This window comes from Oratosquilla oratoria, unplaced genomic scaffold, assembly GCF_046742065.1.
Source record: "Oratosquilla oratoria isolate Oo_2021 unplaced genomic scaffold, ASM4674206v1 SCAFFOLD98, whole genome shotgun sequence".
NCBI classification, from domain to species: domain Eukaryota; kingdom Metazoa; phylum Arthropoda; class Malacostraca; order Stomatopoda; family Squillidae; genus Oratosquilla; species Oratosquilla oratoria.
Genome location: NW_027467762.1, coordinates 233,448 through 251,020, shown reverse-complemented (window position 1 = coordinate 251,020; position 17,573 = coordinate 233,448). Strand labels below are relative to the sequence as shown.

General features: G+C 40.3%; 1 protein-coding gene across 1 annotated transcript in view; it reads right to left on the bottom strand.

The window, feature by feature from the left end:
• The window catches only part of frtz (WD repeat-containing and planar cell polarity effector protein fritz), a 509,212-nt gene that overhangs the window by 260,905 nt on the left and 230,734 nt on the right, over window positions 1-17,573 (bottom strand). Inside the window, exons 11-12 of the mRNA XM_076182931.1 lie at window positions 9,804-10,003; window positions 128-376 (exon numbers count right to left, since the gene is read on the bottom strand). Of these exons, the coding sequence (XP_076039046.1) occupies window positions 128-376; window positions 9,804-10,003 (449 nt within the window). The remainder of the gene's footprint in view (window positions 1-127; window positions 377-9,803; window positions 10,004-17,573) is intronic.

Here is a 17,573-nt window from a genome sequence, read left to right as displayed (position 1 = left end):
GTTATATGGGAGCCATGGGTTTCTTGCAAGAGAGATATGAGGCAATGGATTGCTGACTGGTAGTCTGTAAGTATTATCACTCACACAATATACCAGGAAGTCAGGCATCTGGCATGTGCTATAATACCTCATAGACACAGCTGAGGACTGTCACTCCACCTTTACTGCTGAAACCTTGCTCAACAGTCAAAAGTACATTGGGTTCAACTTTACTGAAGGCCACACTAAGAGGAGCCATCTCAGTCCGACAATAGCAGAGGAGATGAAGAGATGATCCTTGTATGCCATACACCAGCACATTGGCACGGTCACGGTCCTTAGCCAATGGGCTCCATGGATAAACCTCATCTCCACTCGTCTGCCACCATACCACAACCTATAACAGATTCAACATAAGAAGAACTGGTTATAATCTAATATAGTAATATCTTATCTATCCAGACCCCTGAGGAGTTATAGCAATCAAGATAAAATTATTTTCTTGTTACTTCACATCTATTCTTATAAAAATTAAGATACATAGAAAATAACAAAATGGTATTTGCTCAGGATGACATATTCATTGTCCTTCCCATTCTAGCATTTCAAAGACATTTTGTTTTATTTATGAGAATTATAACTTAAAATAATTATCTGACTATCCATTTATAATTTATAAACACAAACATCACTGCATTGTTATCAGAACTTTTCATAGTAAATTACCCTGCACTCTATAAAATAAGAACTGTTGAAAATTTGACATAGTAAATAATATACATACATATAACAAAGGCTTTTTTCCCCCTTACAAGGGAGGTATCCAAAAGACAAGGCATAGAAACCACTCCCACCCATTCCATTCCCTACATACTCCACACCCCTCTACCCTCTTCCCTCCCTCTTATCTTGGCACCTCCTGGATGACAGGTCATCTCCTTGCATCTTGTCCACTGCCCTGGGTCAGAAGCAGTGTTGCAAGACACAGTACACCCACAGCAAGGCCACTTCATTAATTCGGTGACCCCCTCTCTCTGTCCCCTCATGCAGAAAAGGAGAACATGGGGAGAAATCCCATTGTGCTGCGTCAATTAATTTTTCATACATACTCCCTCACCTCCCATCCCCCACCCACTCCCCCTCATGCAACACAGCACCATCCATACACAATATAATATAGTACAAAATAATATATATAATATATAGTACATATAAAATAAAAAAAAAAAAACTCTCTAATATGAATGAACAGTGTACATCTGACATGTTGCTTGTGACTGATGTATCATCCTTGAAGTATGCAAATGCAGTGGTCCTGTTTAGCAACCTAATGGATAGGGTAGGGATGCAAAATATGGCAAAATAGATTATTACCAATCCCTTGTATATTCAAACCAAGGTAATTCACAGTTCTATTTTACTGTATTTAGCATAGGAGGGTTGGGGGAGCAGATTATATTGTTGGACAGGAACCAACACATGTGTACCACAAGCATGTCTGTTGCTAGTAATGGGTTTGGCCAAGTCAAAGCACAAACCCACCTTATATCCATATAATGCCTATACAAAAACTCATTCTCTGTCCCTTTCTTCCTCCCATGAATAAAAGGTGGGATCAATGATGGATATCTGTATGTAGTGATTCTGCAAGATGGACATAAAAGCTGCCAATTTTCAAAAGGGTTGATGGATTAGGCCCAAGATCTCTCTCTTTATCAACTTCAACTGTATTTCTTACATTTTTCACATATGAGAGGGGATAACTAGCAATGGCTCTCTTCCCCCTACCATTTTCAGCTGATGGCATGGATACAGTTTCACACTAATAGAACATAGACAATAGTCCAAAGTTTTTTCCTAAAGAGATCTGTGGGAAAGCCCAAGGACCATTGCTTGCCACTGCAGGACTTAGTGAAACTCAAGGCAGCCATTAAATCTTTAATGGGGTCATCCCTGTCCCTAGCCACACTAAGTGGGTCAGAGGCAATACAGCAAAACTCAATACCTCCATAGCAGGGCCCAACAGCTGAAGCAGGGGGGAGTGCCAAAGGAGGGGATTGGTTTCTATGTGTTTTGTGAATGAATAATCTATGCATTGCTCACAGTTGCAATGACTAGCGGAGCTGATAGCAGCTACAATAGGAAAACAAATTTACATACATACATATACCAAGGCTTTTTCCCCCTTACAAGGGAGGTAGCCAAAAAGGAAAAGGCATAAAATCATTCCCACCCATTCCATCCCTGAATACACTCCACACCCCTCCACCCTCCCTCTTATCTTAGCACCTCCTGGATGACGGGTCATCCCTGCACCTTGTCCACTGCCCTGGGTCAGAAGCAGTGTCGCAAGACACAGCACATCCACAGCAAGGCCGCTTCATTAAATCGGCGACCCCCCCTCTCTGCATAAAAGGAGAATACGGGGAGAAATCCCTTTGGGCTGTGTCAAATTTTGCTCACACATACTACCTCAGCCCCCATCCCCCCACCCATTCCACCTCATGCATCACAACATCATCCATATACAACCTTTCTCCATTCATCCGTCTTCTGTCCTCTCCCATCCTTCCTCAACAGACATTCCCCTCTTCCCCAAAGCCCCCTTCACCCCATCCATCCACCTCATCCTAGGACGTCCCCTCATGTTCACTCCCTCCACATCTGCCTTCCATAACTCTTTTACTAGTCTTTCTTCACTCATTCTTTCCATGTGTCCAAACCATCCTAATACTCTTTCATCAACCCTATCTCCCAACTCCCTTTCCACCCCCATTCTTCTCCTCACCTCCTCATTTCTCACTCTATCTAGCCTAGTAACCCCCCATCATACTTCTCAGACACCTCATCTCAAACACATTCAAACTACTTCTCTCTTCCTCTCTTATGTTCCATGTTTCTGGCCCATACAGTGCTGTTGGCACAATCACTCCTTCATACAAAACAGTATGTGCTAACACTATACAAGATTTTAAGATAAAACTTGATGCGGAGAGATACAAAGACGGGTCACACAAGCATAGCTCCCCTCCCGTATATTACAACTAGGTAAATACAACTAGGTAAATACAGTCTCCTCTTAGCATCCATTCCCAAATGTCTATTCCTCATTACACTCTTCAATCCACCAAGGCATTTACTGGCTTCTCTCAATCTACATTCTACCTCCACCTCCACTCCACCTTTTCCTGCCACATATGCACCCAAGTATCTAAAACTATCCACTTCCTCCAGTCGCTCTCCCTTAATGCTCACTTCCAGTCTACTGCCACTTTCACCCCTTGTACATCTCATCACCTTACATTTACCCACATTTATCTTTAGCTTTCTTCTATCACATACTCTCCCAAACTCTGTCACCAACTTCCTCAGTCCCTCCTCCGATCCTGCCACAAGCGCAGTGTCGTCAACAAACAATAGCTGGCTCACCTCCCACTTTTCTCAATTTTCTTTAACCATCTCCAATCCCTGACTCACTACCCTTTCATTTACCTCTCAGACTACCCCATCCATGTATAAGTTGAACAGCCAGGGCGACATAACGCATCCTTGACGAAGTCCCACCTTTACCTCAAACCACTCACTCTCTCCATTTCTAATCCTGACACAAGCTCTACTACTCTCATAAAAACTCTTGACAGCTCCTAGTTTTCCTCCTATCCCATATATCTGCAGTACCTCCCACAGTGCCTTTCTGTCTACCCTATCGTAAGCCTTTTCCAGATCCATAAAAGCCCAAAAAACATTCTTCCCCTTTCCTATAGCTTTCTCACATATCTGTCTTACCACAAAGATCTGATCTACACAACCTCTACCCGTCCTAAATCCACACTGTTCCTCACCAATTACTCCCTCTCTTCCTCTCCTAATCCTCTCAATCAAGATCCTCCCATAAGCCTTCCCAACTACACTTAACAAGCTAATCCCTCTGAAACTACTACATTCACACTTGTCCCCTTTTCCCTTGTAAAGTGGAACTATACAGGCACTCCTCCAGTCCTCCGGCACTCTACCCTCTCTCCAGCAAACATTAAATAACCTCACCAGCCAGTCCACCATCACTGTACCTCCTTTTTTTAGACATTCTGCATGGCATCCATCCAGACCAGGTGCCTTACCTGCTTTCATCATCTTAACAACTGCCTTCACTTCATCCTTCCTTATTTCTCCTCCATTTTCCTCACTCATCACTCTCATTTTCTTAGCATTTCCCACTGCAACTATCTTTCCCTCCCTATCCTCCTTCACATTTAGCAACTCCCTAAAATATTCTGCCCATCTTCCCCTTACTGCCTTCTCTTCCATTATCATCTCTCCATCTGCACCTTTTACCTTTTCTTCTCTACTTAATTCGCCTCCTCTTCCTCTCTTAATTTCTTTCCAAAACATCTTTATATTACTTTCAAAATTTTCTGTCATACTCTTACCCCACTTCACATCTGCTCTCCTCTTTGCCTCCTTTACATTTTGCTTTACTTCTCTTTTCTTTTCTTTGTACCTCTCGTATGATCTCCCTCATCCTATTTTGTAACCAATCTGTGAAAGCTCGCTTCTTCTCTTCTACAACCTTCTTTGTTTCCTCATCCCACCATTCACTTCCCTTTGAAATAATGAATTGAAATGCCCAAGTCAGTGCTATGGACCTGAACTTGTTTACAATGTGAACAAGGGTGCCAGTGTGTGAGGGTCATAAACCAACCTTCCCCTCTTCCCCCAGACCAACCTCACACAATGAGTAAACAACTATAAACAAGTGAGGCTCCACGGTATCCCCCAAGCCTCCTCCTCCTCATCCCTGCTCTCCCCTTGTCCAAGTCTCCTCCTCCCATCCTCTTTCTCCTCCTCCCTGCTCTTTCCTCCTTCATATTCTTCTCTTTCCAATTTCTTTTCCTAACTTTTAATCTCCCTGACATCACTGCTCATCATGGAAAGGATGAACCTGGTACAGAGAAGTGATCTTCAATGATTTGTCTAAATACCAAGTGGGGCCAAAGTTATTGCTAGTATGTGTATTTTTAAGTATATCCTCGTGAAAATTTATGTCATGGCATCAGGGTTGACCGATATGCTTTCATCCCTACTGGGAGCAGTCTTACTGATCAACGGAACTGCAAGTGGTCAACCTTCATACCTTGCAGTGGGCATTCCTTGTTAACCTCCACTCCTCTTAAACATCTTGGCGAGAGAGAAAATCTCAAGGATCTCTTTTAACTACTATACTCTGTGCCAGCTCCCTCTCCCACCTGCCTCAACAAAGAAAACTGAAAGTGGCATCAGCTTTGATTAGGTAAACAAAGGGGAATTTCTCATATAAAACCAAACAGAAAAATCAACACTTCCAAGTTTCTGATATCCTTCGCCCTCCTTCTCTGTGGTGATGTACATCCCTGTCCTGGTCCAGCTGCAATGAGAGTTATAAAACACCCATGTGTAAGCTCTCTAAAAGGAGTCCGCTGCAACAGTAGAGCCATCAGCTGCAACTCCTGTGGGGAGTGGACTCATATCAAGTGTTGTGGAATTTCTCTTGAAACCTACAATACCGTCTTGGTGAATGAGGACATTCTCCATTTTACTTGTAATGGGTGTACACTCAAAAAACTACCAGGCCCCCCTACATCCTATGGTGAGGATGACCCTATATTTGTTAACACTGATCGCTGTGCCTTGTCCCAGTCAACACCTGGGGATGACTTCAACTGCTTCAATAAGCGAGGCCTCCACTTTGTGCACTTGAATGCTAGAGGCCTTCTACCAAAGATAGACCAGTTCCACCTATTAGTGCAGTGCACCAGGTCAGCAGTCATTGGCATCACCAAAACCTGGCTGGACAGTACTATCTCCGACTCAGAAATTGTAATACTAGGTTATTGTGTTGTGCGTAATGATTAGAAACAGGGCCGGAGGAGGGGTATGTACTTTCATTGTAATGATATAGCCTTCAACCCTCGTACAGTCCTTATGAGTAACAAGGGCCTCAAAGCTGTGTGGATAGAAATACTGTTATCTAAGTCGCATCCCATCTTATGTGGTGGGTCTGTTACAGACCACCGAAACAAATGTCTTTCTATAGCACATTAGAAACTACCTGTTTCAACCGGGTCAATATGCATGACCAAGAAATTATTATCCCTCATTGCCTTGTTAAGGCAATGAGGGACTTGCTAAAATCTCATGGCCTGATACAATTGATTGACAAGCCTACTAGAATAATAGGCAGTTCCAAGTCCATTATAGATCTTATCCTGGTATCCGATTGCAATAAGATAATACAGGAAAGGCTGGTGCTTGTGATCATGGTCTTAGTGGCCACAAGCTCATATATTGTACTAGGAAAGCTGGGAAGATGACTTATAATAAGCACAACACAGTGAAGCTTCATTGCATGAAGCATTACTAATGGGAACACTTTGTAGATGAACTGGGTAGGACAGACTGGTCGTTAGTACTAAAATGTTCTGAAGCTTATGAGGCTTGGTCTAATTTTAAGTACACATTTCTTACTATTATTGACAGAGTAGTGTCTCTCAAAGAGATACGAACAAAACAGGATGGAGCCATGGATGACAAACGAAGTGCTGGGTTTGATTAGAGATAGAGACAGATTTATTGCAAGATTTAGGAAAAGTAGAAATCAGGAGGAGTATAATGGCTATCTACACTATAGGAATCAGGTGAAATATTGGAAGGAAAAAGCCAAAGCTGATTATTGTACTATCAAGATCAACCAGAACAAAAACAATCCAAAGAAGCTTTTGCAAACTCTGAAGAACCAAGCAGACAGGATAGGACTCATGATAAACAGCAAACTTAACTCTAACAAGAACACTATAGCTAACCACTTCAACTCCTTTTTCACAACCATAGCTACTAAACTAGTAAAATCCCTCCTAATGGGTTTGGGAAGTTTGGGCTGGGGTTCATTCAGGAGTACTATAAATATAAGTCCACAAACTGTTTCCAACTACATCAGACCACCCAAGAAGAAGTGTTTAAATTATTGGCTAATATAAGTGCCAATAAGGCTACAGGGTTAGATGATATTCCTGCGAGGTTTGTTAATGATGGGGCCACAATCATAACTCCTCTAATAACTTGCATAATAAATTTGTCTATCAGTTCAGGATCTATCCCAAACGACACGAAAAGGGCTTGGGTAACAACTCTGAGAAAAATGCAAAAACTGAGGCAGGAAACTACAGGCCTATTTCAATTCTAGGTATTATTTCCAAAGTTTTGGAACGAATCATATACAATCAGTGACATACCTACCTCAGGGAATGTAATCTATTATACGACATGGAATCTAGTTTTTGATCGAATTACTCAACAGACACCAGCTTACTATACCTTTATGATCTGATAAAACAGGAATGTGACAAAGGTAACTACACAGGTTTAGTTTTGTTGGATCTACAAAAGGCATTTGACACAGTTGATCATGATATTATATCAAAAACTTCAGGCATTAGTTGTGGCGAATATTGGCTGGTTCAAGTCCTACCTCACAGGTTGCAAACAACTTGTACAGGTAAATGGAGCCTGCTTAGGTAACAGAGATAACTTGTGGTGTACCACAAGGTTCAATTCTGGGGCCGCTTCTATTCCTGGTCTATATCAATGACATGTCAGGTGTGGTGAACTGTAAGTTACCTCTCTATGCAGATGACTCTGCTCTAATTGTCTCAGGTAGGGACCTAGTTGAAGTAGAGGAGGCCCTCAGTATTGAACTGTCATCAGTCTTTACACCTTGGTAAAACTGAAAGTATTCTCTTTGCATCCAAACCCAACCTCAGGAAACACCATGGTATACAGGTTGTGGGGGTAATGTTTTGGAGTCAAAACAAGAAGTAACTTATCTTGGAATACACTTAGATCAGTCGCCCTCAGGGAATGCCTTAACGGATAAGATTATATCCAAGTGTTCACATTAAGTTAAATTTTTGTACAGAAAAGCCAGAAATTTTTATATGGAAACAAAGAAGCTTCTAGTCTTAGCCCTGATATAGCATCACTTTGATTATGCTTGTAGCTCTTGGTACAGTAGTCTAAGCAGAAAAAAACAGTCTTGGCTACAGGTTGCACAAAATAAGATAATTAGATTTGTGCTAAATTTACCTCAATGTAGTCATATTGGTATAGAAGATTTTAGCAAAGTAGGAAAGTAATGTTACCTGTAAAACATTGTGTCCAGCAGCTGAAACTAAACTATGTTTACAATGTTGTTCATAATTCTGCTCCTTCATACGTGAGCTGTAATTTAATGTCATCTGCTGAGAAATGAACCCGGAACAATCAAGGGTCATTTATTGTAACTCATGCAGGTTCCTTCACCAAAAACAGCTTTCACTTCACAGGTGTTCAACTATGGAACTCAATACCTATGTCCATTAAGCAGTCAGATAGCAAGGTTACTTTCAAGAAAAAAAGTCAAGGATTACTATATGTCTCAGCTATGGACCGAGAACAGCCTTGATTTTATGTACTACTAGCCTAGTGAGGGGTACCAGACTCCATGAGTAATACCATCCAAATCTGCATTCACTCATAACTGTTCTGACCTTCCTTTTTGTCCTTCAGAGGTTTAGCTTAGTATAACAATGTTTGATGCTCAAAGCTGGTTTCCTCCTTTGTTTTGCTTGTCATAGTATGGTATATGCATCAGGTATGGTCTGAGAACAGTTATGATCTGATCATAATACAAGTCTGGTGAATCAGGGTACCAGGCAACAAGGTAATTGGACCTTTCCCTCCAGCTCCTTGTTGTTTTACTCATACGAGTACTGGTCCCCTGTACCCTACTTCTGGTGCTTCAGATTATAATGTACTACTTTCTGGTGCTCAAACTAATGTGTAATTGACCACTCCGTCTTGCAGTACAGGTAATTTTTGTAATTAATCTGTGACCCAAGCTGCCACATAGCATTCACTAAAACAACATGTTGGTATTGTTGATGGCCTGCAACCTTCTATCCTGTAATACTTGATATTTACTCAACCCAGGGATGGACCCCCCCCCCTTTATTATCCTACACTTGCTGCTACAGCAATAGAATGATGTAGTATATCCCTAATGGTACTACACTGATTTGGTAAGGTTTTGGTACCTTTTACTACTATTCTGTTGTTCCTGATGCATAATGCAATGTTTCTTTATTATGATGGTGCTCAAATCTTGGTCTTGATCCTGTGTGTTATGATCACTTTAGTAGTATTAGCAAATCTATAATAATGTTTATGTGTAATATGTGTACTGATTAGTATTACTCATAACTGTTTTTGGTCCCCTTAACCCCTACGTATGATGTCTGTGTAACTTAGTGTAGAATAACAGTCTAATGAAGACCACAATGGAAATAAGCTCACATGCTTTTTTGTTATCCTTGGCAACTGTAATTTCAAACTGTGTTCTTTTCATTATCTGTATTTCATGTATTTGATGCTTTTTTGTGTTATCCTTGGCAATTGTAATTTTGAACTGTTTTTTTTTTTCATTATCTGTATTTCATGTATTTGATTCATTGCCAAATGAACTTATTATTATTATTTCATTATATGGCAACCCCATCCCAGACAAAGACACTGACAGAGAGAGAGAGAGAGAGAGAGATATTGAGAGAGGAGAAAAAAGGAGAGAGGGAGGGAGGGAAGGAAAGGGGAGGGAGAGAGGAATGAGAGGGAGGAAGAGAGAGAGGGAGAGAGAATGACAGTGTACGAGAGTGAGTGAGAATGAAAGTGAAAAAGTAAAAGTGAAAATGAGAGAGGGAGAGATAGACTCAGCATGAGAGTGAGTGACTAAGTGAGAGTGACAGAGAATGGTCTCTTACCATATCACCAGCCAAGTTTGCTGATAATTTTCTCTCAAAACGCCGTCCTGTAGGGCCTGCTATTTCACATGTTTGTACTCGTGGATCAAGAGTGGACAGTCGCTCACAGATGCGACCATCACTACTGGGTTTGGTGAAGTGAATAAGTGTCAGACGACACTCATTGTAGGACACAATAATGTGGGTCTTGGTAACAGCAACTGCAACATAACAGTGTACAATTAAAACTTTCAACAATCTGCATATTACAAAAAGATACTATTTAGACCAGTGTCACCTTACAGAAGTGACAACAAATAAGTGTTGGATGGGTGAAGGGTGGGTATATGCCTTAGCTAGGCCACCCCCATTATAAGGATATGTGTGTATGTATATATATATATATATGTATGAACATGTCAAAGAACTTTCATTGCCTTGTTTCTGTCTATTACCACTATGACTTTCTTCTGGTGCTTTCCTTTTAAATCCCTCCACTACCTGTGTGATATTTATGAGAAATGCACTGATGGAGTAGTCCTCCCTGAATCCAGGCTGTTGGGGGGAGGTGAGCAATTTAGTTATGTTTCTTTCTGAGATTTAGTCTTTTCATCAGCTTGGATATGGTGGATAGTAATGATACTGGTGAGTAGGATACTGGAATTCTAGTTGTTTAGTTCTAATATATATATATATTTACACACACACACATATATATATATGTATATATATATAAATGTTTATTAATATATATATATATATATATATATATATATAAAAATATATATGTATATATATATATATACAGTCAACTCCCCGTTAATGTGAAGGTTATGTTCCTGGAGATGTCGTGTTAATGGATATCGTGTTAACGGAACATAATTTCTCCATAAGAAATAATGGTAATAGTGGGGATTACATTCCTGGACAATGGGAAAGTCAGTCTTTTTGGGGATTTTATTACTAAAAATTCTAAACACACTATCAATAAATTTGAAGGTTACAGAAACAATAAAAACACATTCTTACTATACTGGTATTTATTGTGTGGTAAAATAACATTTTTTATGCATGTAAACATTATGACGCTTCACTACCATCACTGTCGCTTGCCGTGCTCCCGTCCCCAACCTCACTTCCCTCTCCTTCCTCACCCCGCTCTTCCTCCTCACTCTGCTCTCCCTCCTTGCCTCGCCCTGCCTCCTCACCTCCCTTTCCCTCCTCGCCTCGCCCTGCCTCCTCTTCGTCAACTGTCTTTTTTTGAAAGAAATGGTGGAGTTTCATCTGCGTCGTCTTTTTCTTCTTTTGATCTAACATCACTTTGTAACAGTTTAGCTCTGACATAACTTTTCCGGCTACTGTTGCACTTATGTTAATATTTGGATCTTTGGCTTCCAAGATATCCAGTCCTTCTTGTATAAACGAGAGTGCTTTTTCAAGATCACTTTTGGTGAAGACTCTCTCGGGCTCTGGGGTTTCTGATATAGGCAGAGATGCAGCTGCCTCCAACTCTGCATTCTGTATCTCCATCTCTAACAGTTCTTCGTTACTCAGCTCCACTGTGTGTGATTCTAGCAATTCATCAATGTCCTTCTGCTCAAATTGGTCAAACCCAGCTTCCCTGGCCTTGTCAAGACTTTCCTTGTTAGCTTTAGAGACATTTTCTTGAATGTCAAAGCCGACGAAATCGTACACCAACTGAGGACACATGTTTCCAAACCCCGCTTAGGCATTTCCTTGGCACTTTCTCCCAAGATTCTTTAATGAAGCGGAGAGCATCTCTGATGGTAAACTGCTTCCAATATTCCTTCACGGTCATCTTGTCTTTTTGTGTCCTCTCAACCATGTCAGTCAGGGTCGAATGTAGAATGGAAGTGGTGTTTGGCGGCAAGAAAGCGAGCTGGATGTTGTTGGAGAGATTTTCCATTGATGGGGGATGGCTGGGAGCATTATCCAAGATCAGGAGAATCTTGAATGGAATCTCTTCCTTCTTACAGTAAAGTTCTAACTCTTTCTCCAATTTCCCAAAGTAGTCCTTGAATATGCTCCCTGTCATCCATCCTTTTTTGTTGGAATACCAGTAGCAAGATAGGAAGGTCTTGACAAGACACAAGAACAAACAAAATTAGTTTAGTGAGCCGTAAATTGTGATTGGTGACACGATTTTCTTTTTTGTTTTGGTGCACGAAAAAAATGAACATTTACAATCTCGGTAAAAAAAATTCAAAGCTTTCATGACTAATAATCAACATCCATACATACACACCTTCAATGCTTGTGGATTTTCCAAGTGGTAGACAAGGGCAGGTTTCAGCTTGCAGTCTCCCTCTGCATTGACACTGAACAAGAGCATAAGACTATCCTTGGAGGCCTTAAATCTAGGTGCAGTCGTCTCCTCAACCGAGATATAGGTCAGGTTAGGCAATTTTTTCCAATATAGACCTGTCTCATCTATATTAAAAATCTGCTTGGAAGTGTAGCCACCTTCCTCGATGATGGTCTTGAGGGTAACCGGATGCGTCTTGGCTGCTTCCACATCGGCAGATGCAGCTTCCCCAGTCATTTTGACATTGTGGAAGCCATATCATTTCTTGAACCTGGAGAACCACCCAGAACTGGCATTGAAGGTCTTGGCTTTGTCTTTGTCTTCCTCATTCTCGTCTTGTACATCCTGGTAGAGACTTAAAGCTTTAGTTTGTATGATGGCCATGCTGATAGGGACATTATGCTTGTTTTGGTTTTGGATCCATTGTGCCAATAACTTCTCCATCCTCTCCATCTCCATGGATCTTGCTCGGGAACATTGTGAAGATAAGGCTGATGTACCAGCAATAGAACTGGCTCTGATCTTGTCAGCATTCGCCCTGATGGTCCACAAAGTGCTCTCATTCAGTCCAGTAGCATGAACAATAACAGAAGTTCTTTCACCCCGATCATAATGATCTAACACTTCTAACTTCTCTTCTATGATCACAAGTTTTCTTGACCTCTTTGCTGCACTCTCCTTTGGGGTACCAGGATGCTTGGGTGCCATAGTAGACAAATTTATGTAACACAAAACTTTTATAAAATTGTTTATGAGTTCCACATGCTGTGAAGGCTGGGTTCACACTGAGGACAAGAGGCAGAGAGCAGGAGCACGGGAGTCTGAGCATCTCTTACACACTCTGGCGGCGAGATATTCAACTACAGTAGGCGGGAAATTCAACTTGTGTAACATCAACATTTTGTGTTATCAGAATATATATTAATAGTGTCAACATTTCTATAAGTATTTAATTTTTTGCTACAGAATTGTGTTTATGAAGATATTTGGTAACTCTTCCCACTAGCATACCCCACAAAGACAGTGGACAGGGCACCAGTACTCTTGAAAAGGTCAAAGTAAGGTGACATTGCTCCTGACGCTCTCACCATATGCAACAATTTTGATTCCTTGCCCTGTATTGTTGCTGTGATCATGGAAAAATGAACAAGAAACAAGATAGTGAAGCAGCAGAATATAAAGAGGGCCTGTGAATGTCTGAAATAGAAACAAGAAGGAAAAAGAAAGAGGAGAAAAGCAGCATAGCTGCACCCAGCACTCCACAAACATCTACTAGCCATGCCCACCTTATATCTCCTCCACCCATGCCACACCATTCACCCTCACCTCACACCTTATCAGCAAAGAGGAAATTGGAGATTTGCTATACATTGGAACCATCAAACAATTGGTTGTGAAAAATGATTGCAAAAAATTAAATTCCCTGTCCTGTGTCCTGTAAATTTTATGCTTTTGTTCTTTCTGTTGTAATATTTTCGGTTGTTCTTCATGGATTTTTGTCATTTTTATTTCATTTGAAAGAAAACATAATGCTCTTTATTTTCTACAGAAGAAAAAAATTAAACCTGAATTTTTGCAGCATTTTTTATTATTCAAAAAAACAAATTTAAAAAAATCAGAGATATTAGTTTGTAAAATGTATTCAATAGAATTTGTTCCCCAGACTCTAAGCTTTCATTTCGTACCAAGCTGAATGATGTGGAATGGTTTTCCATTAAGTAATTAGAGCTTCACTAGAGCTCACTATATCTTCATTAAATATCCACTATGTCTTATATATACATGGGAGGAACACAATACCCTAAGGAATTATACACTAATGTAAGGGGTAATTATACCTATGTTCATTAAATACATATTTGAAAATTTAATTTCACCTACTCTATAAAGCGATGCAACACTTCCTTAAATGAAGCAGTCTTGTTCTGGTTGTACTGGGTCTTGCAACACTGCTTCTGACTGGGCAGTGGGTGAGATACAGGGATGACCCATCATCCAGGAGCAGCCAAGATAAGAGGGAGGGAGGGGGTGGATGGGAGTGGAGTATGTGGAGATGGAATGGGTAGGAGTGGATTTTATGCTTTTGTTTTTTGGCTATCTCCCTTGTAAGGGTGTAAGGGGGAAAAACCTTTGGTATGTATATGTATGTAAAATACAATGTTCAACTAAGGGTGCTGTATGGCATCATTTACTATTTTTAATTAATTTTTCAAGAAAGTATCTTAAGAAGGCCATGTCCTATTTAAAGGGGCATGGTATAAGACTGGCTTTCTATCGACATTTACATTTGATGTTTTTCTTATTTACATAGAATTTTAGAAGGGTAAATTGTAAATCTGTCAATACATGCCAACAGTGAGCTGTGAGGCAGAACAAAGTAAAAGTCACTGATCAAGTAAGTGTTGCTGTTGATGCTCTGTGATGTTTTGTTTTGTTTTTTCATTTTAGTGTGGATCATTAAGTAATTTCTATTTTTTTCACAGGAGCCAGGTAAGAGGAAGCAATTACTTGCTACTGGGGCCAAGAAGGCTGGTTTAGGAAGGCAGAAGATATGAGATTTTTGTATTCATCTAGTTGTATTTTATGGGAAGAGAGCTATTCTCATGGTGACAGCTTTTGTATCTTTCAGCATCCAGTTTGATCTTAAATTCTTGTATAGTTTTTGCATTCACTGTTTTGTCATTCAGTTTGTTTCAGATATCTATCACTCTGTGTGGGAAGATATTCTTTTTTCAAATCTCTTCTGTAACTATCCTTTTTAAGTTTCTTTTTGTGTCCTCTGGTTTTTCTTTTATCCCACTTTAATATGTCATCTCTATCAAGGACTTCCAACCCTTCATAATTCTGTATATGGTTAGCAGGTCTCTTTGTTCCAGGGTAGGTAGTTTGAGTTTATCCAATCTTTGTTCGTATGTCAAATTGGAGAGTGTTGGTGCCATCTTTGTCATTGCTCTTTGAATTCTTTCTAATTTCTTTATATTCTTTTTAGTATTAGGTGTTCATAGTGTTGCAGCATACTCCAATTTTGGTCTTATCAATGTAACTAATATTTTCTTTACTATTTCTTCATCCATGTAGTCAAAAGTCACTTTCATTGATCTTAATAAATTGAAAGTTTCTCTGCTTAATTTGTTGATATGTTTGGTAAAATTAACCCCTTCCATATGGTGCCGCACATGTAGGCGTCATGGACTTAGATCTCAGTGGCAGCAGCCAATGCCAGCCGTACGACGTGTCGTAATAATACTCGCATCATAAAATATAGTCACCGCTTATATCGATCGTTCTCTCTTTCACCCGCGAATTTTGAATACCACAGAGAATGGGATTCAGGGCACATTTGAGAGAATGTAAAAACACAGGGGCGACTACAATAAATATAATCAAGACGCCGATATGGCAGCCTCGCGAATACACTCGCTCCCCATGACGCCTACGTGTGCGGCACCGTATGGAAGGGGTTAAGGTCACAGATGGTAGTAGAAGACATATTTGAAAAAGTAGGCAACTTGGCAAAGAGTGAAAAGTACAATAAAATATGGATAAAAAGAGAAATGAATACTGAGGAATTAGAAAAAGAAAAGTCACTAAGAGAAGAAGCAAAGGAAAAAAACTATGAGAACGGAGACAGAATGCAAAGAATTCCATTGGAGAGTAATCGACATGAGACTGAGACAATGATGCATCAAAACGAATAAACCAAAGACAGAAAAAATAATGGAGAAGGAAGAAAATCTTTAAGGAAATGAAAAATGAGATTGTTGTTCCATTAGAAATAATTTTCAAGAAATCCATCATATCCAGAGATGTCCCAAGAGATTGGAAGCTAGCTAAGGTTACTCCCATATTCAAAAAAGGTGACAAAAAGAAGCCAAATAACTATAGGCCTATAAGTTTGACTTCAATCGTAGGAAAAATAATGGAAACTATCATATGAGATGCTATCGAAGATCATTTAGAAAGTAACTGTTTGATAAATGATAGCCAGCATGGTTTCAGACGGAAACGTTCTTGCGTGACTACATACATACATACATACATATACCAAGGCTTTTTCCCCCTTCCAAGGGAGGTAGCCAAAAAGGGAAAGGCATAAAAACACTCCCACCCATTTCATCCCTAAATACACTCCACACCCCTCCCACCCTTCCTCTCATCTGAGCACCTCCTGGATGACGGGTCATCCCTGCACCCTGCCCACCGCCCTGGGTCAGAAGCAGTGTCGCAAGACACAGTACATCCACAGCGAGGCCGCTTCATTTAATCGGCGACCCCCCCTCTCCGTCCCCCTTTGCATATAAGGAGAGGACGGGGAGAAATCCCTTCGGGCTGCGTCAAAATTTACTCACACATACTACCCCACCCCCCACTTCCCCGCCCATTCCTCCTCATGCAGTCACAACATCATCCATATACAACCATTCTCCACTCACCTCTGTCTTCCGTCCTCTCCCTTCCTTCCTCAACAGACATTCCCCTCTTCCCCAAAGCCCCCTTCACCCCATCCATCCACCTCATCCTAGGACGTCCCCTCATGTTCACTCCCTCCACATCTGCCTTCCATACCTCTTTTACTAGTCTTTCTTCACTCATTCTTTCCATGTGTCCAAACCATCCTAATATTCTTTCATCAACCCTATCTCCCAAATCCTTTTTCACCCCTGTTCTCCTCCTCACCTCCTCATTTCTCACTCTATCTAGCCTCGTAACCCCCACCATACTTCTCAGACACCTCATCTCAAACACATTCAAACTCCTTCTCTCTTCTTCTCTTATGTTCCACGTTTCTGCCCCATACAGTGCTGTTGGCACAATCACTCCTTCATACAGTCTCCTCTTCGCAAACTTACTCAAATTCTACAACACAATTATCTCGAATTATGACAAAAGAAACAATATAGATTTAATATATCTAGACTTTGCAAAAGCTTTTGATACCGTCCTACATGAAAGAATACTTACTAAATTAGCTTTACACAGAATAAGTGGTAGCCTATTAGGTTGGACTAGTAATTGGTTGAATGGTCGAAAACAAAGAGTTGTTTTAAATGGAAAAACTTCTAGATGGAGAAATGTTACAAGTGGAGTTCCTCAGGGTTCCATTCTTGGACCACTTCTATTCATAGTATATATAAATGATATAGACCATGGACTAAAATACACTGTTTCCAAATTTGCTGATGATACAAAACTGTGCGAAGTGGCAAATGATCACTCAAACCAATTAGATATTCAAGAAGATTTAGATCAATTACAGCAATGGTCTGAAAAGTGGCTAATGAAATTTAACACAAGTAAATGCAAGGTAATGCACATAGGTAAAAATAACAGTAAGTACGATTACAAGTTTTTTGGAAATTCGTTAACAAAAGTGGATAGTGAAAAAGATCTCGGCGTAATTATCAGTAACGACCTCAAATCATACAAGCAGTATATTTCAGCCTCTGAGAAAGCAAATACGATTC